The sequence below is a fragment of the Desmodus rotundus genome, chromosome 7 (genome assembly GCF_022682495.2).
Source record: "Desmodus rotundus isolate HL8 chromosome 7, HLdesRot8A.1, whole genome shotgun sequence".
In the NCBI taxonomy this organism is placed as follows: Eukaryota; Metazoa; Chordata; class Mammalia; order Chiroptera; family Phyllostomidae; genus Desmodus; species Desmodus rotundus.
The window spans coordinates 11,189,321-11,214,550 of record NC_071393.1 but is presented as its reverse complement, the minus strand read 5'-3'; the positions used below and the strand labels follow the sequence as shown (position 1 = coordinate 11,214,550).

Here is a 25,230-nt window from a genome sequence, read left to right as displayed (position 1 = left end):
GATGATTCTATAGGCTCTAACACATTTTGAATAAAAAAGTTCACAAATTATCCAAGTCTCTCCAATTTCTCTCAGGCAACTCAAACTAACCAGTAACTGCCAATATTGTTTCTGGATATTTTGATGGATTATATCTGGGTGATAAATTATGGTTATGTAAAAGGAATTTAATTTTTAAAATTAGTATTTAAAATATATATCACCTTATTATAAAGATGCAACGTAGAAAATTTAAAACTAATGAGTCATTTGCAGCCACTGATGTTGTTCTATTCCCTAAACATGCACATATGGTCGCTGTCTGCAGCAGTTACGACCCACAAGGCTGCTGTGAAGACTGAATTATCAAATACCAAACCACTGTTCTGAGTGGACACACAGGGTTAGCTTTCCGCAAGCCTCTGGCACAACCCTGTTTTATGTGTGTTGTGTTTAAAGACATCTTTGCTTTATTTTATTTTTAAAGATTTTATTTACTTATTTTTAGAGAAAAGAGGAAGGGAGAAAGAGGGAAAGAAACATCAATGTGTGGTTGCCTCTTGCATGCCCCCTACTGGGGACCTGGCCTGCACCCCACACATGTACCCAGACTGGGAATCTAACCGGTGACCCTTTGATTCGCAGGCCAGTGCTCAGTCCACTGAGCCACAGCAGCCAGGGCAGGACATCTTTCATATATATTACTGATTCACTAGCATTTAACTCACAAACAGCAGCACTAGAACTCATGCCCAAACAAAGCTTAACTAACACATGCATTTTCTCTGCAAGGCCTATCACAGTCTTCTTGTGCTTACGAACCCTAGACAGCACTTCAGCACTACACTTGGGAGCCGTTTTAAACAGTGAAATCACCAACAAAAAGAACAAAAATGTGAAAAAAATATAACACTAAATAGACCTTGAAAAGGACACTTGTTCACAATATGAAAGCTGAGACAAAAGGCAAAGTGGCCTTATTCAATGTCATCTGGGAACATGTGCCTTTGGTGACTCAAATTTTGGACACACTGCACATGTCTACAAATACCCATGAAAGTGCTGTGAGCACTGATTTGAGGTTACAAATACATGTTAGTGAACAGGTGAACTTGCAAATATAGAACCTGTGAATAAAGAGGGCTGACTATATGTTTATATTTACATTTGGTATAGCCACTTGTACATATGTATGTATATCAATTTCTTCCTTACAAAATTGGGATTATACTGAACCTTTATTTTAAAAAAATTTTTTACTTTATACTGTCATTACATATTCTCTGAAAAAGAAAGTTTGTACACTATTCAAATATGTGACTAAATGTTTCTCTATTATTGTTTCTAATGTGTTCAGTGTTATAGAAATATATATATAAAACATCTGATTATTCCCCCTCAGTTAACACTTAGAAGTGAAACCATCAAATCAAAATAGTACGTACATTTTGATACTCCAAATTTATGATGAAAGGACTCTTATCATTGCACCTTCACCAAAGTTTAATAAGCTTTCTTAGAACTTGTTTACTCCTGGCTGAACCAGTAAAATCAAGAACAAATTGTCAGTTAATAAGTATTTACTGTCGCTGGGGAATGTGTTGTTGACTGAAAACTTACTTTTTATCATATATATTTCTTCTGTTTAAATGTTTTACAATAAAACGTATTATTTTTATTTAAATTTTATGTACTGATATTGAGAGAGAGAGGGAGAGAGAGAGGGTAAGGAAGGGGGTAGAGAGAAATAGAAATTGATTTCTATTCCACTTATTTATGCATTTATTGGTTGATTCTTATATGTGTCCTGACCAGGAATCAAACCCATAACCTTGGCATATGGGGACAACGCTCTAACCAACTGAACTACTCGGCCAGAGCTGTATTATTTTTATAATTAGAAAAAAAGGAGGACACAGTTTTGGGGCTGAATGAAGTATGTTTCTAAGCATGGAGACAGGACCCTGAGCTGCTGAGCTAGACTGAAGAGGGCACCTCAGAAATAGGCACTAGCTGCTCTCTTTACAATTTTAAACCACAATAATTCTCACTATAGGCATCTAAAATTCATATCAGCAAATTTTAAATATCTACAACTCAGTTGTGTTGCTAAGCGACAGCAAATGAACTGTAATTGCAATAAAGAGGGCTTGTTTTTGCAGCCAAGGAGTCCTGAGAGCACAGCTGATGGGCTGGGGCTGCTGCTGATGGGGCGATAGTCCTCTCAGACAAAATGGGGTGACACTTCTCTCAAACAAAAGCGCGAACAGATTCTGGTGAAGCAGCCAAGGAGGGTCCTCTTGAGCAAGTAAACTAAGTGCCCTTCTTCAGCACCGAGGACATTTTCCTCTACATCCACTTTTTCAGACTGAGCTGTCTCTACTATTTTGGGGTGAAAACTCCTGATGAAGTCACTTTTCATTAGAATTTGGTATGAGATGGAATATAGAGTTTTTGGGGGGGAGTGGGGGGGAGAAAAATTGCCATCCCTCCAAAATAACTATTATGAAAACACAGGAACATGTAAAGGATAGTAATGGCAGCTTTTAGGAAAATGGAGCAGAGAAGAGCTGCGAACAAAGCTTATTTATTTCCGATAAACATGTTTTAAAAGTAGATTAGGAAGAAAAGAGGGCTTATTAAGTACTTTAACAAGATCTAAGTCAGACTTGAATTTCAGGATGCAGTTTTATAGGAATAAAGATAGGTGACTCAAGAGGAAAGAAACCATATATATATATTTGAAGAGCAGTTAATAATGCTGAAATATTTACAGTTTACCAGGGCTTTAAGAGGTAAACGTTTTATCACAACATAGTACCAATAAAACTTAAAAGCTTTAACTGAACTATTCTGTTGATGACTGCTCTAATTACTTTATAACTTTAAATCTAACGTGTGAAATTTAGAAGGCCAAAGAAGCAAACATTTAGAGGTTTGAAACAGTTACCTTTTGAACTAGAGAGAGGACTGCCTTGCTGTCTCCTCTTGGCGTCACTGAGAATGTCAATAACCAGCGTGGCAAACTCATGGGCATTAAACCGAGCTAATTTCTGTCTGCCCTGGGGGTGAAAAAATAATTGGAAATACTCCCAAATGTAAACACACACAATAAATATTCACATACAAGTAAGTAGTGGGACTATTGTTAGACCTAAGCAAAGACCTTCCAGCGCAATCAAGTTATCATCAATCATGGCCATGACTGAACCGAACATTAGCATTTCCTTGCAAATGGTTTAAAACTATTTACATAAGAGAACTATATAACATTTAAGTTCTCACAATGCATATTTATTTTGGGAACAAAAACGAAGTGGTTGTACTTAAAGCTTGTTTTCTAATATCAAGTCAGTTTGGAAATAGACCTAGTAATGAAAAATTAATTTGGAGGAAAAATTTTAAAATTTCAAGTTAAATAATAGTCTAGAATAATGCTGGGCCTCCATCATTACCTAGAGCCATTAATCAATAAAAATATCATCTTAATTTAATCAACTTTTCTCTTCTGATGGGTGTTTTTAATGCTCTATTATTACATACAGTGCTTCAATGAAAATTGCTGTGCATGAATCTTTGTATTTTTATTTTATAACATTTTCCCAAATAAGGAATTCCCCTGTGAAAGGATGGGTACTGAATTTTGAGGTTAACAAACTGCTTTTCTAAAGTCTGCAACAGGTTAACAGGTTAACAAACTGCTTCTCTGAAGTCTGCAACAATTTGAACTCTTATCTGCAGCATGAGAAAGTCCATCTTGCCAGATCCTTACAGTTTGGAGTACTCCTTATCATACATTTTATTAATTTGACTGATGAAACTTTCACTAATGCCTTTACATTGCTTTCCTTGATTTAGTGATGAGGTCAAACATTTCTTCATATTTGAAGGCCATTTATATTTCTTCTGTGAATTGTTTTATGTTCTTGCCCAGGCATCTATTCATATCTACTGCTTTTCTTATCAGTTTGTGAATTTTGTGTGCATATAAAGGCTATGACCATTTGACACAATCAAAACATTTAAAATACATGTCCTGGAAAAGTAAAATCTCAAGACATCAGCTATTCTCAAAGTATCACAACTGGTTACTTTTCACACTTAGCCACTTGCCTGGTTCCGTGTAGACGAGTACTCGGGATTGACCGGAAGGAAGGGGACAACAGTTGTCTCGGTCACCAGGGTGCTGTGGTTTTGCGTGGCGAGCCAGACTAGCCAGAGGAAAGAGCCAGAGATAGAATCTCATCACCATGGGTATGCCACTGCTCCTCTGAGAGCCGCGGCCCCTGCCTTCCTAGGGAGACTCAAGGAAGCACACTCCTAAGCCAACATACACAAACGTAAATGTTCACACACGTGTTATCAGGGCAGTAGAAACTGGGCAAGTAAAACACTCAGGCTGGCAGCTTGTCACTGCCCACTTATAACAAGCTCATTAGATAAAGCCACATGTTAAGTCACCTGCGTCAGTCTCTCGCCTGTCAACTTCATCGTACACATCCATGGCAAGTTCTTCAAACAAATGATTATTTAGCTGAAAGTAAAAAAAAAAAATACCAGGAACAGAAGGATAAGAATTAACACTAGCAGAATGAGTGGGGACTGTGACTTATTTAATCTTTTATCTCCAATCTTTTAACCCCAAGCCAGTGCTCAGTAAATACCCACTGTAACACAGACAACAACATCTACAGAATAGTACAGACCCTTTAGAACTACCTGCTTCCTAGAGCAGCCTCCCTCTGCTACGGTACACAGACAGGGCTGTGCTGTAAGGGAGGCAAGAGGCGTCTGGAGCACGTATCTCAAACATAGGTTCCAGTATTCCACTCTTTGGGTGATATCACCCTTTTAAGTCTCCTCTTTTGCTCTTGAGAATGTTTGCCAGTGCCCCCAGATATAACGGGTCATAAACCCTTGGCAGGATAAAGATGCCAAATCATGGCATTTTGAGAGGACAGAACATGCCATTGCACAAAAATATCACCAGACCTTGGTTAAAACTCTTTGCTATCTTCCTCAGTGGCAGTCCGCCGCTCCCCAGAACCGAGCATCCCCAACAGAGTAGCCTGTCTGATTAGTAGGCTGTGCAGAGCCCGCCAGCAGAGCTCCCCACACAGACTAGGTGCCTGCCTGGCAGCAACCTGGACAGCCAGGGTCTTCCCAACCCAGACGAGGCTAAGCCCCTGCCAGAATGTCTTTGGTTCTCTCTGGGCATTTTCCTCATAAAATGCACCGACACTTGACGGCTGTTACTATTTAGTTGACTGCTTCCCATTCTGTGAGAGCAGACAGAATCTGTTCTACTCTCTACTGTGTCCCACTCTACAGGCAGGACCTGGCGCGGAGGTGGGGCTCCTCACGTGTCCAATCACACACTGACCACAGAGGATCTCATACAGTAATTTTAAAAGCTGGCTACACAGACCTCACAGGAACTCATTAAATGGGTACAAGACATTGTGAGGTGAAAAAAAGCAGTATCTGAAACAAGAATTAGAAGAAATATACTGAAATAGAGTCTGAATCCATTAAGAGTATGGTGGATAGGGTGATTCCCCTTCTCTGTTTTCCAAATTTTCTCTAGTGTGGTTACATCACATTTGTAACAAAATAAGTTCTAGGTAAGGTGATGAGGATTGGAAACTTGAATTTGTACCTTAAACATCTAGTCTCTTTCCTCTTAGGAGCTACAAGCCAATATTGTTATCACTAACAATAACTACAACAGCAATACTGAGTGAGGGCTTACATCCAAGGCACTGTGCTAATATCATATTCAATACTTACAACACCTCCATGAAATAGCAACTACTATTATTCCACTTTACAGATAAGGAAATTGAGGCACAGGAGTTAATAACTTACCTAAAGTCACAGAGGCAGTGATAATAGGTCTGAGATCCAAGTTTAAGTCTGTCCCAATGTTAACATTTGCTAATTCAAGGAATACATTAGCATTATTCTATTTCTCCTAGCTTTTCAGAAGGGAGGGAGGGAGGAAGTAGGTAGGTAGAGATGGAGAGAGTAAGGGAGATATTGTGGGATACCTGCTGAATCGGCATTTACAATATACAACATGTGAGGTATCCTCCTTCTCACCTGTGAGTAGACCACAGGGTGTGGCCAACAAGAACAGCAGCTCGCCCTCCCCGAGAGGCTCTGATTGGCCACCCCTGCTGCATCATCATCTCCCTTTGCAGGAGAGGAAACCAAGGCAGAGAGAGGCTAAGGAGCCTGTAGGACCTGAGATCTGTATCTGACCGGTCTGACTCAGAGCCCAAGTTCTTGAGAGCTGTGTGCAGCTTGGTTCCAGGTATCTACCTAATGCCTGCCACACGCTAGAGCTACGACAGACAAAACCCCCTTTCACGCAGCTGTCAGCCTAGCAAATGTGAGAGAGTCAAAAGGAACCTGGGTTTTATCTATAATGTTGGGAATTACTTAAAATAAAAACAGGCTTACATACTACAAGTAAGTAAAAGGAAACCGCAGAATATTTAGTGCTACCTGACTCCAAAGCTTATCATCTCAACTACATGACCTCCACAGTCTAAGAAAGGCGATGAAACACAGACACACAAAACCGTAGATATAGAACACAGAGACACCAAACAAATTTCATAAAATACATTTATTTCATATTACAGTTGAATACTAGTAATGATATATTCATTTTATGTAATATATAGTGCTTAATATTATATGACATTCTAGTAAAGGGTCTTCTGTGAAAAGGGGAATTAAGAGAAAGTAAAAAATTATGGGAGTTGCAACTGCAGCTGGGCTTTGGGAAAACAACTACTTACATTGTGAAGGTGGTCAGATTTCAGCTGCCTGAATAGTGAAAGGGATGGAAGCTGGGAAAGGAGAAAGCTACAGGAAAAAGAGGAAAAGAGGGTTCCTGAAAGAGGACTTGAAGGTGGCAGCTAATGGCTTGGGAATGCTGACCCACAATGAAATATTCGAAAACACACACACACACACACACACACACACACACACGGGAACCAGACTGGAAGTAGGGCAGGAACTGAAAGGTGAGAGTTGGATAACGCCCTCACAGTTACAAAAGGAAGACTCTTGGTTGGGGTCCAAAGAGCAATGAGAATGGCTGAGTGTGACCTGGTGGTTAAAACAGCTGAGGAAGTGTCAGGGTGAAGCTTCATTTGTGGGACTAAACAAAGAGAAATCATTCCCAGAGAGGTAGATTCCTGACTAAGCCTGAGGTGGGCAGGCTAGAAAGAAATACTCAGATTAAAGTGAGGTTTGATCTGCAGAACTGGGCAAACTCTAAGCACATACCCAGGGCAGGATCGTCAGCTTTTTAAAGCATGAATTCACACTGCTCTGATGAATGGCATGGGATACGAGAGTGTTAAATGGTACTCACGGTTCCGGCACCTGCTTTCACCAATCTCTAGCATCCTATAAGACTATAGGAAGTAATCCCAAGAACTGTGTCCCACTTACTCATTTTCATTGGGAGAAACAAGGAACTCTTACAAGGAGAAACAACTTCACATTTAAAATGACTGAGAAAAATGGCATTATTTGAAGCAGATCCAATAAACTGGATATACTGAACTTAACAGTACTTCTAGTCTTCACTGCTACATACTCAATGGTCTGCTTCCGATTTAACATCTAAGAGTATGAAACAGTCATCTGATGCGATAGGTAACGAGATAAAAACAGGTATTCACAGGATACAGTTCCCACACTGGAGTTCACTAGGAAATAGATACTCACAGATTGAAGTTTCTTCTTAGCAGCTTTTGCCAATTCAGACAAATCCAGGCTGCTAAGAAAATGTACAAAGCTAATAAGGACATACATAAAATCATTTGCATGAGCTCTGTAGAAGATAAAGACAGCCAAGGGATCAAGATATTAATTAAAGTTCATGACATGATCAGAGCCAAAAATCGATAGCCCAATAGACTCTATGAGGAAACTTTGAACAGAACAACTTGGTGAAAGTAACTCCTTCTAGAAATAATCATGTAACATGGTTAAAAGAAAAATCACCACCTACTAACTAAAAGACAAAAGCTAATGTGAAAAGCCGTAATTTTTGAAGTATTAACAAAAGCATGACAGAATACAAAAATGGCAGAATGGGAAGAACTGGAATGGTAAGATTACATCTGAAATAGCGATTAATCATTTCATAAGCTCTTGACAGTATTTGTGTAAAGATAAATTAAGGGTTCATTCCTGCAGCCTTCAACTCATCTGACCTTACAGACCAGGGGTTGGCAGATTATAGCCCACATTTTATTTAGCCCATGAGCTAAGAATAGTGTTTACATTTTTAAATGGTTGGGAAAAAAACAAAGGAAGAATATTTCATAACTTGTAAAAGTTATACATGAATTCAAATTTCAGTACCCCAAAATAACATTTTACTGGAACAGGCATGCCCTTCATTTACATAGGGTCCAAGGATACTTTCATCCACAAGGGTGGAGTTGAGTAGTTGTGACAGAGGCTGTATAGCCCACAAAGCCTAAAATATTTACTATCTGGCCTCCCACAACAAAAAAACTTGCCGGTCCCTCTTACAGACAAAGATATACTCTTTTATGGTAAAGAAATATTCGTTGAATATAATCTATAGATAAAACATACTGTCACAACTGGCTAAACTGTGACAATATCACTGACTCCATTTTCTTATTAGTAAATTTGTTACTTGTGCTCTTTTAAACTTAAGTTTTATGCGGTGGTTTACTTACAGCCGTCTTATTTCCAAATTGTATAGCCATAAAAGAGAAAAATGTACGGGCTTTGTTAAACACAAAATATTATACACTTAAACACTATACAACCAAGGAAATATCAGCAACAGATAAAACTGACTGGAATTTCAATGACCTTACCTGTCTGCCATTTGAGGTATTATAAAGTGCTGTCCATTTTTGTGATCTGAAACAGAAACCAAGCCAAAGTTTTGTTCACATAAATACTGATAAGATCTGTAAAGGAACATCACCAGTATTTTCTCAATTTATGTTTTATAATTAGTATCTTCCTATAATTATGAATTATGTGCGGGAACAGAAGTTGCCAGATTGCCTATAAATTCCCAAAGATCTGGCCAGTAGCAAGGATCATATCCTCGTTTCCTTCTGGTACAAAAGTCTAGACATCATTAAGCAGAAAGCCTATGGTCACCCTAATCCTTATGCTTTGTTATCCCCAGTGTAAATGATGACCTTCAGCCACGGAAAGAACGCTTGGGGAGCTGAGTTAGCTCAGAGCAGGTTTCCATTAGCTCTCCATGTGGCACGGGTGGATCTTCCTTGAGCTTTAGTGGGTCACCTTGAAATCAATCAATTAGTATAAAACACTCAGGGCTGAGGAAGGGCTTGGCAGATCCAGGCAGGGGCTCTGTTTCCTACAGTGCTAGATGACTCCATCCTAATCCAGCTTCTGGAAAACACTGACCTTGTGCCAGTGAATAAAGCCACTATGAGCATTCACATGTAAGTTTTTCTGTGACTCAGTTGGTTGGGTGTCTGTCATTCAGCAAAGTGAAGGGTCGCTGGTTTAATTCCTGGTCAGGGCACATGTCTGAGTTACGGGTTCAGTCCCCAGCTGGAGCGTGTATGAAGGGCAGCCAATCCATGTTTCTCTCTTGCCGAAAGGCCACCGGATCGATTCCCAGTCAGGGCACAAGCCTGGGTTGCAGGCCAGGTCCCTGGTTAGGGGTGTGCAAGAGGCAACCAACTGATGTTTCTCTCACACAGCAATGTTTCTTTCTCTCCCTCTTTCTCCCTCCCTTCCCCTCTCTAAAAATAAATAAAATCTTAAAAAAAGAAGTTAAGAGGAAAACAGTCTGTTATTTTTATCCGAGTACTTGTCATTTCTGTTACTCTTCTTTCATTCCTGAAGTTCCAAGGTTCCTTCCAGTATCATTTCCCTTCCACCCAAAGAACTTGCTTTAGCATCTGTTAGAGCAACTAATTCTCTTATTTTCCTTCTTCTTAAAATGTCTTTATTTTGCCTTCATTCCTAAAGGTTATTTTCGCTTAAAATGGAGTTGTGGGTTGACAATTCTTTTTTCAGCACTTCAAAAATATTGATTTCCTTTTTATATCCATGGTTTCTGATGAGAAATCCACATTCAAATAAACATTCTTCTATATCTCATTTTTTTTTAAGGTTTTTAAAATGTATTTTTAGAGAGAGGGGAAGAGAGAAGGAAAGAGGTCTCCCTCTCTTTCGATGTGTGAGAAATAAATCAATTGATTGCCTTTCACACGCCCCCAACTGGGGACCTGGCCCTCAGTTGGCCCTGGCTCTGTTCCCTGACTGGGAACTGGACCAGGTACATTTTGGTTCACAGGCTGGCACTCAATCCACTGAGCCACACCAGCCAGGGTGTCAATTCACTCGCTCTTTTCTTTGTCATCTTTTATCTGCTATTAAGCCTATCCGGTGAGCTTTAAAATTTTAGTTAATTGTATTTTTCAGTTCTAATATTTCTGTTTGGTTCATTTGTACATCTTCTGCTTCTCTGCTGAGACTTCCTATATTTCTATTGGTTTCAAGATGTTTATACTTTTAAGAGCTTTAAAATTTTTGTGTGATAATTCCAACAACCATGTCATCTGGGGTTGGTGTCTGTTGACTACCTTTTCCCTTACAGTCTTTGGGATTTTCCTGGTTGTTCATATGCCAAGTCATTATGAATGGTATCCTGGACATTTTGAATATTATGTTGTGAGACTCTGAGTCTTCTTTAAGTTCTATGGATAATGTTAGTCTTTTTGTTTCAGCAGACAACTGACTAGGTTCTGCCTCCTGGGCCAAGTAGTGAGAGAACAGAAAGAAAAATAAAGCAATCAGGATTCCCCTCAAGCTCTTGGCCAGAGATTTTGACATCGGCGCTGCCATTGCTGTTGCCACTACTGTAGCCGCAGGATTGCCTTGGGGCCAGGGTAGGGGAAAGGAAGAAGGAGGAGGAAAAAACCCCAAAGGAATCCCCCACCTCTCTGTCCTGTAAGAGTCCTACTTCCTGCTCCTCATCAGACAGAGAAGGCTTCTTTGCATCTGTTATACAGTTCTAGATTTTAGGTTGTCGTGGAGGCCATGTCAGAAGTAAAACAAACAGAACATTCACCACCAGCTTGATGGTACTTCGAGTTCCCTAATCTACCAGCTGGAGTCCTTAAATAGATACTCCATGCATTTGGGTCAGGGTTTTTAATTATATTCAGGAGAGACAGGGTGCGGTGTGCTTACTCCATCTCACCAGGAACTGGAACCACACCAGGGGCTCTTAACTCTAAGCACAACCAGGGTAGAGAACCACTGTACACATGCATGTAGATATTCTACATCAGGGGTTGGTAAACTTTTTCTGCAAAGAGCCAGATAAATATTTTAGGCTCTGTGGTTATATGGTCTCCATCACAACTACTCAAGCTACTGAACTCTGCTGCTCTAGCGCAAAAGCAGCCATACACAATATGGAATCAGCGTGGCTATCTTGCAATAAAACTTTACTTAAAAAAAAGAGTGATAAACTGGATCTGGCCCACAGACAATGGTTTGCTCACCCCAGTTCTACCTCACAAATAAAGGCGGCTAAAGGCAAAGTTCACTTTTGGACTTTTCCCCCCATTCCTTAGATAGCAGAATTCTTCAATTAACTACAAGTGGTTACTTTGCTCTTCCATTCCTAGTCCCATTATGGACAAGAACTGTGGTGCACACCAGTTATGGTTCAATTATGCTCTTTGGTGCTTCAGACTGTCACTACTCTAGAGCTATAAAAACTAAAGTTATAAAAACTAAAACTCAAGATGACTTGACCAACATCTTTTACACCTAATTGAAAATGCTTTAGTTATCATTTCAAATAGAAGTCCTTGTTCGCAATGATCTGGGGGATTTGTGGAAGCAGAGGTGGTAAGTAATAGTGTCCCAACTTGTTTTCCCAGAGCCTGACTGACTGACTGGAGGTGTGGGGAGGCGGCTGTCCTTTCACTCACCTGGTTTCCTGCCACAGAGATAGAAGGCTAGTCTGTCCGTCAGCTCATACTGTATTTCCACGAGGCGTTCTGCCAGCTCGTGGTGCCCTCCTTGCCTACCAAGAGAAGACAAAGTACCATTTATGTTGCTTGCCAGCCACTGGCTCTAGGATAGAAAAGTACAGAGACATCTCCTGAGACACCTGAGCGATTTATCAAACACGACTTTTTTGAATAATCAACCTTTTTTGTGTGAGGTAAACCGTCAAGGTCTACTTTGTTCCCCACATTTATAAACTGTTTTCACAATCTGAACTATACCCCCTCCTTTATTAAATTTACAAGACAGAATACTTAATAAGGAATTCAAGGACTTATGAGAGGGATAAAATATTTCATCTAATAAGGTAAAAGATAAAATTAATAAATGGTCTAATATAGAGATTCTCAAAAATGAACTGGAGTGCTTTAAAAAAATATACAGATGTCCAGGCCCGCTCCTTGGAAATTCTGAACCAGTAAAGATGGGATAAGCGCGGACACCAATATTTTAAAGGTCCTTCCCCTAGATGCTTCTGATGGAGCCAGTCTGACTCTGGATGAAAGTTTAGCAACCATGTGAAGTCTTCATTCAATTCAGAGAAAGAGAAACCAACCTAATCCACACCTGTAGCTACTCTCACCTCCTTATCTTCAATTTCTGTAATGGAAAATATTAAGTTTACCTTTCTTCATTCATGAAATATATAAGCTGCTTTAAGTCCTTTTGGTAACAAGGCACACACATAAATTATAACATCGAGCGATCATTACATGCAAAGTACCCATGAAAAAAATTCCAAGGTAAGCATAATAAATATCATTTACTGAGGGCTCTCTGCCTTCCAAAAGATAAGGTCTAGTTTGTCAGTTTCTTTTCCTATCATCAAAGGACTACAAAATAATCTCTAACCTATCTTTGATTTATGTGATGCACATCTTGTTTTCCTTTTTTTTAACATCTGTGAAATCAAAAAGTATCCTACAATTGATGGTACCTTATCATTTAATTGGCCAAGTTTTTTTTTTTTTAGTGGTATATAAAATAATGATAACCCATACAAACAGGGGAGTCTTAGATCTGATGAAATACTGTACTTCTCAATCCCTTAGCTTTTATATTTCCAGACACACTCTGCAGTCAGGTCCCCTGCTGTGGCAAGCATGTCTTGCCCATTCCTCCCTCCTGAACTTGACTCATGTCTTTCTTTTCACTTGGAATGCCCGAGCTCTTCCATCACACACCCAAATCTAACCCACTCTTCAAAGACCAACTAAAAGAAAGTTTTTTAGTGACATGGGCCACAATGAAGAACCTGTATATGCCTTTTAAGACCAGTTATCCATTTTGGCAACAAATTCCACATTATCTTGCCCCATTTAACTCTTTCATGCATTTATGAATCGTCCCCTCCGTGGAACAGTAAATTCTGGGAAGGCAGTTTTGTCATTTCACCCATTTTATCCCCTGCTGAACAGAGTATGAGTGCTTTGCAGTTGATAAAGTTAATTTGGAAAAAGAAGGAAAGATGATTCACCCTGCCATTTAAATGATATTCAAGATTCACTGATGGATTTATTCATTTTTCCAGCATTTCACAAAATTTTTAAACAAAGAAAAATTTAAAGAAAGCACATAGTTGTCCACTACCTAAAAACTAGAATTAACATCTTACTATAACTGTTTAATCATGTATCTACCTACTCATACACATTTGTTTTTAAGTTTAAGCAATGACTAAAAATATTTAAAAATTGAGGAGTGGGTTCTGCCATTCTTAGTACTTGATTTGGACTCTAACTACGGCTCAAATAACATAGTGTTCTAAAGGATCACGTGAAAGACTGGAAGCTAAGCAGACTGGTTTTGGCTCTACCTTCCCTGATTTTGCCAGGCTCTGAGCTCATATTCATTTGAAAGGTCATCTGCAAAATAACTGAATGTAAATCTTTAACGGGGTTAAATGTTAATTACACACAATTTAGCAACTTAATGAATCATACACAACATAAATAAGCCCAAACAGAGAGAAGTGACAAGAATCTAGGTCTCTAACCTTGCATAATCAACAGGAGTTTTCCCACTGGAATCTTGTGTGCCTGGGTCTGCTCCATATACTGCCAATAATTCTGCCTGTAAAATCTGTCCTGCTTTGGAGGCAACATGGAGTGGGGTGTTTCCTTTTTCCTAAGAATCATGAATAAAAAGTAGATTTAAAAAGCCAATTAAATAAAGAAAAAGCTACACAAATACAACCCACTTAGTTCCAATTTAATGCGTGGATCAATTCAAGCTTTCTTACAGGGTGAAAGAAGTTGGCTTGTGCTCCTAAAGATAATAGCCTCAAACAGGTTTCAAGGTTCCCTGTTCTCACGCTTGAATGGAGTTGCTGAAAAACACACAAACAAAAAAGAATATTGTTAAAAGTGTAAAGAGTGATGTACGGGAGCAGCTGGCAGACCATTTCAGTATGTGCCGTATTAGTGATACTTAGCTCAGTAAGGTAGATGAAGCAGTCTCTTCCTTGCTGGTCACAGCCAGCCCTGGGCGCTAAGGTGGGGTTAGGTCTACTTAACTGATAAGGAAACTGGGGCTGATAAAGCTGACCTGCCCAAATGCAGGACCTAAGTGGCATAATTGTACCTTGAGTGAGAGGGAGTATAAGGAGGTGGCTGAGCGTGGCTCTGAAGTCTGACAGACCTGAATTTCAAACCATACACCCTTCAAGCCATGTGACTTTGAGGAGGTTTATTAAGCAATGTGAAGCTCAGTTTCCTCATCTCTAAAATCGTGATAACACTGCCTATTCACAGGGTTACTGTATAGCAAAGTGCTTAGCACAGAACCTGGTACATAGGAACTGCTCAAAGAATACAGCTGTTATTATAATAATAACTATTCTTACTTATTGTTGTTATTTGATGTAGGGCTTTAGGGCTTCATATTCTACACTGTGCACACTGCAGGGCTCTGCCTTATATAGCACCCTCTGTACAATACTATTCTTGGCCTTGTACACAATGCTCTAACAAAGTCTTTCAGGGTGGGAAATGGGCCTGCTGTATACCAAATTCTGTACCACTGAAGACAAGTGCTTATACATTTAGAAGATGAGTGCCTTCCTTCATGTCTACCTCGAATTGTCAAAATGTCATAATCCTTATCATAAAGAATAAAGATAGCTACTCTAACATCTGTATCTAAGCCTTATTTATTAAACTTATTTTATTTTTTAAAAACTGGTAAAAAACCCATGCCAAGTCTTATTAATAAATTGAAGTACTAAGAAACAAAGAAATAAACATTTCTATACAAAGTTTAAAATTCCGAACTGTGAGCGCCCATGCTGTGTGAGAGCATTTGCTAATAGAAGAAGTGCTTTGAAAATAGAGATGTGTGTTTCTTGTAGCATCTATCAAAAACAGGCTAAGGCCCAATAAAGAAAACCAGCTACTCATTTTACAAGTATAATAAACCATTCCATGTACTATAGCTTTAAGTCACACCCTGCTTCCTGAAGATCCTACTCCATATACTACCTAGAGACCTAAAGAAATCCCACAAACTTTCTAGTCGCTTCTAGAAACTGAGGGTTCCTACTTCAAAATAAAACAAAAAACTTATAGAAATATAATTTTCAAACCATATCTGAAAAACACAAATAGTTTTCTAGATACTAGTTTTTCCTCTCTGCCCTTACCTCTACTAGCGTGAATGGCTGCCTTCTGAATTAACATTAAAGACAAAACCAAGTGCAACAAAAAGCTATCGTTAATTATTTAGTGACTAGACAGCAGTTTTCATTTTGTCTTTTTTTCCTTTTAAAGTATTTTTTTCTCAAACAAAACAATAAATTGTTTCATCCAACAATTTCAGAGACTTAAAAAAGTGTGACCCACCTTACTAAGATCTTTGGCAGTCACACTATCGTCATCCCGGCAGGGCAAGCGATGAACAAACGCTAACATCTGATACTTGGCTCTGATGAATTCCGCTTTATTGGGACTGGTTGGAAAACAAAGAAGAAAATAGTTCACTTGCAGTTCAGATACAACATTCCCCGTTTTTTAGGACCCACATCCCCTATTCAAGAAATAAATGAATACTGAAATAAGTTTGCAGCAGTGGTTAAGACCTGAAGTCTGAAAACATGTATCAGTCACTATAATGACCAGGACTGCAGAATGCCTACTTTTTATAGCCTCTTTTTTCCCCTGTGTAATTTTCTTCACTGACCCAGCAACCTTGTGAGGAAGCAGCATTTCATCCCGTCTTACAGGCGAACTGTCAGGCTGACTAGGGCCCAGAACCTAGGTTTCTGGTCTGACAACCTCTTGTTTGAGCACCTAAGCTTAAATCTGATTACACCAACAGCCTCCAAACCTTAGTCTGGAACTGGAGAAACCACTGACTTGTGCTGGGTAACCATGCAAAAGAGACGGTCCCATGCCCGGCCTTGTTCTGCATTTCTAATAGCAAAGAGCTCAATGAATTCAGGTAAACATCTCTTGTGCTGCCCTTGTACATGGTAGACACTCCTTTCAGTGGGCCCCCTGTGTTATGAAGAAATAGAAGTATTTATAAACTTTCCACTCACTGTACTTTATCCTGTGGATTAGCTTTACGTCTTCCACTCATAATAGAGGCAGGGTCCAGCAAAGAATGCTCCCATATAGAATTAGCACCATTATTATATAAGGTTTCAACCATCTAAAACCAAACAGTATAAAAACCGTATTTTAATTTCTTTAAACAAATATTCAGTGACTGAGCTGGGAAAGCAAAGCCCCGTTACACACACTAGCGCGACGGGCACGTCACGCACGTCACGCACACTGCTATTTCCGGATTTAAAGCGCGAAAGATGAACCTGTGTGCAGAATTCCGGTTTGACCAGTAGGATAGCTAAGTATCTAAATGGGCTGGATTATACAGCTCTCACAGATTACGAAGGAAGGGCAGTGTGACACTTAGGGCAGGGTTTCCCAAGACTGATTATCCAAATACTATGTGCAAGATTCTTAACACCCATGTACCACCTAGATTATCTACTCAATATTTTCCTTTAAACCCACTCATTTTTAAAACTTTTGCTAGCAATGGTTTGATGTGCTATTATAGTTTTCTTACAGATTAAAATAATGCAACTGCCAAAATAAATTTTGGAGTATTATCTACGTCTGTTTTGAGTACCACTGGTAGTTCATGGGCCTTACTTTGGGAATTGTTGTTTCATGGTCAACCTCAGCATTTTAAACTACTCATCTGTAGACTTTATTCAGACCCTCTAATAAAATCTGTAAACACAGACCTGAGAGCAGTAAAAACCCACCTGCACATGAGAATAAGCTGTTAGAAACTTGTGAGTAAAAGCTATTAATGAGCCCTATCTCCCAACTTCATCTGTTTTTTACACTAGTGCAGATACTGTAACATCAGAGACCCAAACCCTCTTGTTCTGGCCCCTTGGTTTGCACAGGCATGTTTAGGGGACAGGTTGTGCAGCTGCCATAAATTTAGTAAAATATGTACTGAAGACACATGAAAGGGAAACACATGCTTAATTCTTAGTTCCAATACAACTTGAAGAATGTGTACCCCAAAATAGAAGTACAGATGACATGACAATGGACCCCAAATAAAACCACACACAACACTTAGCAGTGTTAGGCAATCAGTCAAAACATGTTAACTGAATTCGGTCTCTAACTAGTAACAAGATCTTTAAGAAAACTTAAATCAGATGTTTCAGAAATTTCTCAGGAATTTTAGTCCACGCTTCTATCAAAACAGGAAAAAAAAATGTCCTAAATATATTAGTGGGTACTCAGGGATGTGTATATTAACAAAAAGTTTCTAAGGCTGTAGCTTTCAGAAACATTCATCATTGTATGTGGAAAACATGGACTGTTTCAAAACAATTTCTAGAGACATTCTAGAAAGTCAGCCGTGAAAGAAACAGTACCAAGAAATTTTAATGATTATCTGTCTATGATGAATCTAAGATGGTCACAGCACTTCTATTCAGTTATGATTCAAGCATTTTTGTATGATTTAAGGAGTAGTAGAAATTTTCATTGCTAAAACAGTGAGCCCTGAAAGCAAATTACAAACCATGAGAAGAATTCTTCTTTTACCTGAAGCAATGTTGGAGGCCACGGTGTGTGTTTAAGATGCCTCACTTGAGAGATATGGCGCCCTAGACTCCGATGGACACTGCAGCACTCGTCACATATAAAAGTCCCCCGATTTACTGATGCCCAGGAAGGATCTGGGGGGGAAAAAAAATCTCAGTGGTGAGGATACCAGTTGGTTGCTTTACTGCCAGATGGCAAAAGGTGACTGAGGTATGGTTTTTCAGAAAAACAAGACATTTTTAGTATGTCATTTTAGTTTTAGTATGTCAATCAACAATATATCAAGCTGGTGAGCAGTCTGATGGTACCACCTGTCCTGGCTGATTGGGCACAATGTTAACTGAGACTAAAAACATGAGTTGAGGCCCTATATAAGTAGTTATCTCCTTTCTGGTTCAGGGCCACAGTCGCAAGTCCTAATGGGGTCTATTACCTCAGATACTTGCTCTTTCATTCAACGTTAGAAGCAAACTGAGAGGATACAGATGCATCATTTTAAATCCATCTCCACAGACGGCAAGATAACATCACTGTGACAGTGAATAATCCACATAGCATTAGCTGAAGAAAATGGCAAAAGGACTGCTACAGGGGGGTGGGGGTGGGGATAGTGGGAAGAGGGTATTACAGGAACTACTATAAAGGACACATGGACAAAACCAAGGGGGAGGGTGGAGAGGGGGGAGGGAGGTGGGTTCACCTGGGGTGGGGTAGAGGGATGGGGAGAAAAGGCATACAACTGTAATTGCATAACAATAAAAAAAATTTTAAAAAAAATAAAAAATAATAATAAAAAAAAAAGGACTGCTACAAATCCACGTGCCCATCTGCTTAGCAGAAAGCTGCCAGTGACAGAACTATGAAAGTGCTCAGCTGTTGCGGTTCTGAGGACTGGGAAACCTGGCCTCCCCCACTAGGGGGATGTTCTAGGATATCCATTTGTTGTTTTAAATCAACTACTGAGTCTTATCTTGCAACTGATCTGAAAGAACAGATCTGTAATCACGGCAGCTTCATGGAAGCAGAGATGTAATATAAAAACAAGTAATACTTTCGGCGTATTACTTTTTTCCTACGAAGTCCCACAGAACTTCACTGGACACCTATTGAAAGAGGCATAATTCTTATAAGCGGTAAGAATAATTCACCCTGGGTTAAGTAAATTGAATACTTAGAAACAAAAACAAAAACAAACAAAAAGACAGACCTACAATTCATCAGACTCACCATGCAGTGACAATAGATGCAACTCAAGCTGCCTGGTCTAAGGGTTATATTTAAAAAGTCTCCAACATCCACAAAAATCTCTAAAATGCATGTGCACCATCTTTACCATTTTCAACAGTTTATTCAAACCCTTTCCAACCGTATAATGAAAAGTTATGGGATTTCAATCAAAGACGAATCCGAGGAGTCAGAGCGCGTGGTGGTTAAGGGGACCGGTGCTGGAGACAAGCAGTCCAGGGTTTGAACCCCAACTCTCCCACTTCTCACACAACGATCTGAGCAGGTTATTTTCTTTCTTTTCTTCCTTTCTTTTTTTCTTTTGAGCATCCTCACCATGGATCCAATAGGAGTAACAACACATCTCAGGACAGTGAGGATATTGAAAAGTAAAGTTGTTTGCATATAGTAAGTAATCAGTAATGTTAACTGTTACAACTTTTCTCAGTTATTTTCTAAGTACCATTCAGATATTTTCAAGAGCCTACTGAAATTCATGACCACTGGAAAAGTTGTTCATTGTTAACACTTAAAAGAGTTGAATGTCTCATGTGAACACTGTATTACTGTAGTAAATAAAAGTCTCCGTTAAACTCAGAGTAGAATATATTCAAAATGAACTAGATTCATTGAAAAAAAGTAAAATATTTACGAAGAAGGGATCATGGTTAACAGAACAGAAACAAAAAAATTCAGTACTGTTATGCCATTCTAAAAAGCAAAGCTTAGAAACATCAAGAGGAAGGGTCCTCCTACAAAGATGCATAGAAGTGCTTTTTGCAGTGTGGTACCGCTACTAGTGACAGAGAGACTGTTTTTGCATCACAGCTTTGGCTTTCCCATATCTACTCAGCAGATTCACAATATTCTTGGAGGACATGAAATAGGAACAAGACAACAAGGATTTAACACCCATTAAGCAAGGTTCTCGATTAATCATTTTCCCACCATGGATCAGAATCCTATGGAAAGAATGTTTGAATATTAACACAGTAAAACTTGTAAAATCAAGTTTGTGTGAATGACGTAGAGTGAAACCCTTCCAGTGCATCTGAAGCTTAATGCCGGAACTACCTAACTTGGGTTCCAGGAATACATAAAACAAGCTTCCGAAATGTCTGTGACCCACTGAGAAATCTTAACATAAGTTCAGTATGAAAGAGTAAGTATGCATGCATTTTCTGGGGAAAAGGCCTTAGCATTCATCAACATCTCAAAGAGATCCCTAACCATAAAGGTAACTCTCTCACTGGGGTTTTGCAAAAAAAGCAGCATCGATTTGATTCCTGGCTGCTCGAGTTCACAGAACATTTCAAGGTAGCCTAATTATATTCAAAACAGGAAGGAAGTGACTCAAGTCTCTGTAGATTTGGCATGTAAGACAACTAAAATGATACAATGGAAGAGAAAATGTTCTGAAATGCACAAAATGCTGCAGAAGTGCAAGGTAGTGTTTAGGGTGGCAACGGAGCCAAAGGTTTCCGTTGCCCCATAGCGTCCACTGGGAACTAAAGAATATGCGTTCCAAGAGGAAGTCTGAATCTAGACTCATGTGAATCAAACACATTCACAGACAGTTCAACTGAAAACAAGCAAGAAAATACGGAAGTGGAACAAATAATGTTCTTTAGAAAATACAGTGGAGTTTGTATAGCCCACACTAACTTGGTTTATAAAACATCTTTTTAAACTCCACCCCCTCCCTATCTTCAAAGAAAACCGGCACTACACGGCCGTGAGACAACCACGTAAAGTTAGCGCTATCGCCCTACTGTTTAAAACCGACCTGCGCTTCCATAAGACGAGATGAGGCTCGGAACAGCTGCAAAAACACTGCTGCTCGAGGATTTCACTAAGATTGTTTATTGGACGCTTTTGTGCCCCGGAAGCCATCTTACCTTCGAATTACTTCCAATTCAAAGCAGATAAAACCAAGCCCCCAAACATCAGAGACATCTGTCAGTTCAGTTCCAACTGCTCAAATGGATCTGAACTCTCAATCTGAAAATTATACGTGGAAGGAGTGGCTTTGGCCTTTCAACGCCCCCAAATGCCTACACTGCCCGAACGCCCAGTGACTTTGTGTTCGTTTTGTAAATTATAACTAATGAAAGACTTAGAACTCAACTCTAGCTTTAAGAGACTACAAAAGTTCTGTACTAAAGAATACAATACAAAGAGAAAAAAAGTACGTAAATGAGACGATCCTAGGAATATTCATTGAATCTTCCTAATCACTGATTGTAGTGCTCCTGATTATCCCCATCGGAAAAATGAGGAAATCGAGCCTCGGCTGAACGAAGTCACCAGCCCAAGGTCACCCAGAGGCAAAATCTAGTTGCAACTCAGGCCGTTCAGATGCTAAGATCTGAGATAGGCATTGCCTCCTAAGTGCCGGGTGCGCGCCCAAGACCCCCGGCGTCCTGGAGATTCTCTGCGGTGGAAGGGGAGCCGGAATGTCAGGAGTGGGGGAATCGTCTCTGGGTCCGCGGGCTAGTCTCGGTGGAGGGAAGCGTCACGGTCGCCCACTCCGGACAGGGTTCCGTGGCGGAGCGGCGGGGCTCTGGGTTGGCCAGGGGTGTCGAGGGAACAGGAGGTGGCACCTGCACCTCTGGGGACCGCGGCTGGAAGGACGCTCGCATTTTACTTCTGTAATTGGCCTGCCTGTGCATTGCCCAAGCCCCTTCCTGTTGAAGAAGCGGCCCTGGCCCCGAGACCGCCCCCTTTCCGCAAGGCCTGGGACAGAAGGGACGAGAGGCACGAGAGGAAAGGGAGGGCGGCGGCCCCCTGCCCGTCCGGCTCTGACAGGCCCTGGACGGCTCCCGCCCCAAGGCTGTCCCCGTTCCTCCGAGTCGCGAGCCCAGCTAGGGAGTGTGGGGCTCGGCCGCCGGGAGCCGCCAGACCCGTGGGGGCGGCCCCGGGGCAGGGGTCCCAGTCAGGAGAGCAGAGGGGAGCGGGCCCGGCCGGTGGGACTCACCCGGCACGCTGCAGTCAGCGCACACCTCGCTGCTCCGGAGCCGCTTCGACATGGCTCCCGCCTCCTACCTGTCCGGCACCTGAAGCCCCGGGACGGCGAAGGCGGCGGCGGCGGCTGTAGCGCTTCCGCTCTAACGGGTCCCCACCGCGGCGCTGGCGGCGGCGCCTCTCCCTTCAGCGCCTCGCAGCCGCGGCGCAACACGCACGCGTGGGGAGGGGCCCTTTGGCGGCGGGCGGTCATGTGACCGGAAAGGGCATGCTGCCTTGTCGCCATCTTGAGTGAGGGCAGCTGTGTACGCTCGCGTCTTGTGTACTACTTATAGATGTTGAATTTAGGTCTCCTTTCCTAGAAGAGAGCCGCTTCGTCCCAGCACTGATTAATACTAGAGAAAGCAGCAAAATCTAGTGACCAGAACTCCGTACCCACAATGTTACTGAGACAATTAATAGTGAAGTCACTAGTATAACTCTGGCCAAGTTCATTTATTCTTTACTTTATTCAACAAATTTATATTGAGCACCTACTATGTTCCACACACTGTTCCAGGCAGTGAAAAAACAGCAATGAGCAAAGAAGACAAAATATTCTGTCCTTATGAATCTTTCGTTTTACTGCAGTAGACCTACAATAAAATAATTTGTTAGCTGTTTCTTTAGGCTGCAGTTTTAGTTTCATCCGCAAAATGGAAATAATGTATTATCTGCCTCTAAACCTCGATTTGCTTTTGTATGGCCTGCTACTTAAGAATGATTTTTAAAATTTTAATTTGTGGAAAAGAAGAAAAAGAGGAAGAGGAAGAATATTCAACAAACCACATATGTGACCTGCAAATCTAAATGTTTACTATTTAGCTAAGGACAAATGGAATAATTCACAGAAAAGTACCATGTGCCTGCCCCATAGTAGGCCCTCAATAATAGTAGCTCCTGTTATTATTGGTATTTGGTATTACTATTATTTTTTAATCACAGTTTGTTTTTTTGAGAATAAGAATAGATAACCTGTAGTAATTTACAGGATGCTGTGAGGTAAACACGATGAGATGAATTTAATCAGTGTGAAGGAGAAAAGTGGTCCTAAACTAATGAATATTTATTGTGTTTGTTACATGTGTCAACTGAGCACAAAAGAGGCAGGAGGCTTTGACTACAAATAAATGACAAAGACTTACTCAAGGGTCTTAAGTTCTTCATTCCTTCCTAAATCCCTTAGAGGATTATCTATCGGAATTTCTATCTATAGGCATGGGTGCATAACTGAAAAGTTCAAAATTTTAAGTCCTCAAGCTCAAGCTTGTTATGGTATTCTATTCCTCATGTTTCAGCCCATTTGGTCTGAACCAGTTTTGTCAACTTAACTATACAGACTCCATTTTAAGACAGATTAGCTTTACTGACTCGACCTCGTTGTCTTCACTCATTCCTCATGAATAAACACAACTATGAGCTCCATTCAACAAATATTTGGATGCCTCTTAGAGGCCAGGTACAGTTTTGACTTTATGTACGCTGGCAAGCAGCCATTGTGGTGTTTTCCAACTAATACATAAGAGAGATGTTCAATAAATGTGGGATGAAGAAGAGAAAGAAGATTAAGTTGCACAATGTTTCTGACAGGATAGGAAGTCCTGGAAGAGGTCTCAGAAGCTCTGGTCTTTGGTCCATCTCTCCATTTTGATAAATGTGTGGTGTGGGTGGAACCACATAATTCCCAGTATTTCACAGCTAGAGCCTCGGGGTACTATCCTGCTGCTCCCGCATCCTGTTCTGGATGGTAGACTCACAAATCTTCTGGACTCAACGCCCATAGAGAATGGATTCGGCCAGGATTCTTGAACAGCTGTTGTGGCAGACATCTGAAAAGCTGAATGTGCACAAGCCGAGGAGGCACAGGGTAAGCTTTCTGGATGGATTAAATAACTTCACCCAGCTATGTGGTCTAGTTGTAGACAGCTGTGCAGAAAGCTCAGGCTGCTAAGTAGCTGTAAATTGACTTGGTTCTCCATTGAATCAAGGAGCTATAGTGTCATAGGTTGAAAATCAAAGAATGAACTTCATATTTGAAGACTGCAGTCAAGCCTGGGTATTATCTATCAGTCCTTTCAGCCGTAACCCAAAATTCAAAAAGGCTAGCTTCAAATAGAAATGATACTCATATGTGGCATAAACCACCACCACAGTTAACTGAATCATAACCTAGTTTGGAGTTCAGATAGAACAGTGGTTTTCAACTGGGGACGATTTTCCTCCTCCAGGACAATTGGCAATGTCTGGAGATTTTTCTGGGGAATGCTACTGGTATCCAGTGGGTAGAAAGGTCAGGGATGCTGCTCAATATCCTACAAAGCCTGGGACAGCCCCCACAGAAAGAATTTTCTGGTTCAAAAATGCCCATTCCTTGAGAAACCATGAGATAGAACTAACTCCATATGATGCAAATATTTAATGCTACTTCCCCAGGGTTTATAGTTCCATCTTCCAAACTGTTTGGTGTTGCCCACTTCCAAAGAGCCTTCTGACCAATCACGGAAGCGTCTGCCCACGTCCAAAAAGGCTGCAAGGGAGTCAGGAGCTGGAATGGTTGGGTCCAGGCCCTGTTGTCACCCCCTGACCGCAAAGTCGTTGGAAGTAGCCCAGTTGTGGACTGAACCATATGAGGTTCCTGGAGCAGGGGAAAAGGGTTGGAGATGCGTAGATTGAGTTTTCCATGTCCAGATCCTGGACTAACGGGGAGAATTTTAAATCTTTTGGGGGATTAAACTGTGTCTGCCGCTGTGGAGTTGGAGGTGGGTGGAATTGGGTGAACCCGTCGCCGGGTGGCTCGTGTCGCTTCCCCCCCCGGCCATGGAGTTCGTTGGTTCGCTCCCAGCACTTCCCCGTTTGGGTCAGT

At 40.7% G+C, this 25,230-nt stretch overlaps 1 protein-coding gene across 10 annotated transcripts in view; it reads right to left on the bottom strand.

Annotated features, from left to right (window-relative positions):
* The window catches only part of GIT2 (GIT ArfGAP 2), a 45,498-nt gene extending 22,963 nt beyond the window's left edge, over window positions 1–22,535 (bottom strand). For 5 of the 10 annotated variants that reach the window (XM_024566592.3, XM_024566595.3, XM_024566598.3 and 2 more), the window contains exons 1-12: window positions 22,342–22,535; window positions 18,141–18,274; window positions 16,601–16,713; window positions 15,903–16,008; window positions 14,306–14,392; window positions 14,060–14,190; window positions 11,985–12,079; window positions 8,865–8,910; window positions 7,732–7,783; window positions 4,441–4,513; window positions 4,093–4,190; window positions 2,930–3,041 (exon numbers count right to left, since the gene is read on the bottom strand). In XM_024566592.3, the coding sequence (XP_024422360.2) occupies window positions 2,930–3,041; window positions 4,093–4,190; window positions 4,441–4,513; window positions 7,732–7,783; window positions 8,865–8,910; window positions 11,985–12,079; window positions 14,060–14,190; window positions 14,306–14,392; window positions 15,903–16,008; window positions 16,601–16,713; window positions 18,141–18,274; window positions 22,342–22,393 (1,099 nt within the window). In that variant the 5' untranslated portion in view covers window positions 22,394–22,535. The remainder of the gene's footprint in view (window positions 1–2,929; window positions 3,042–4,092; window positions 4,191–4,440; window positions 4,514–7,731; window positions 7,784–8,864; window positions 8,911–11,984; window positions 12,080–14,059; window positions 14,191–14,305; window positions 14,393–15,902; window positions 16,009–16,600; window positions 16,714–18,140; window positions 18,275–22,341) is intronic. The other 5 variants (XM_053927864.1, XM_053927865.1, XM_053927866.1 and 2 more) reach the window with 3 other exon arrangements.
* Between the last annotated feature and the right edge of the window lie 2,695 nt (window positions 22,536–25,230).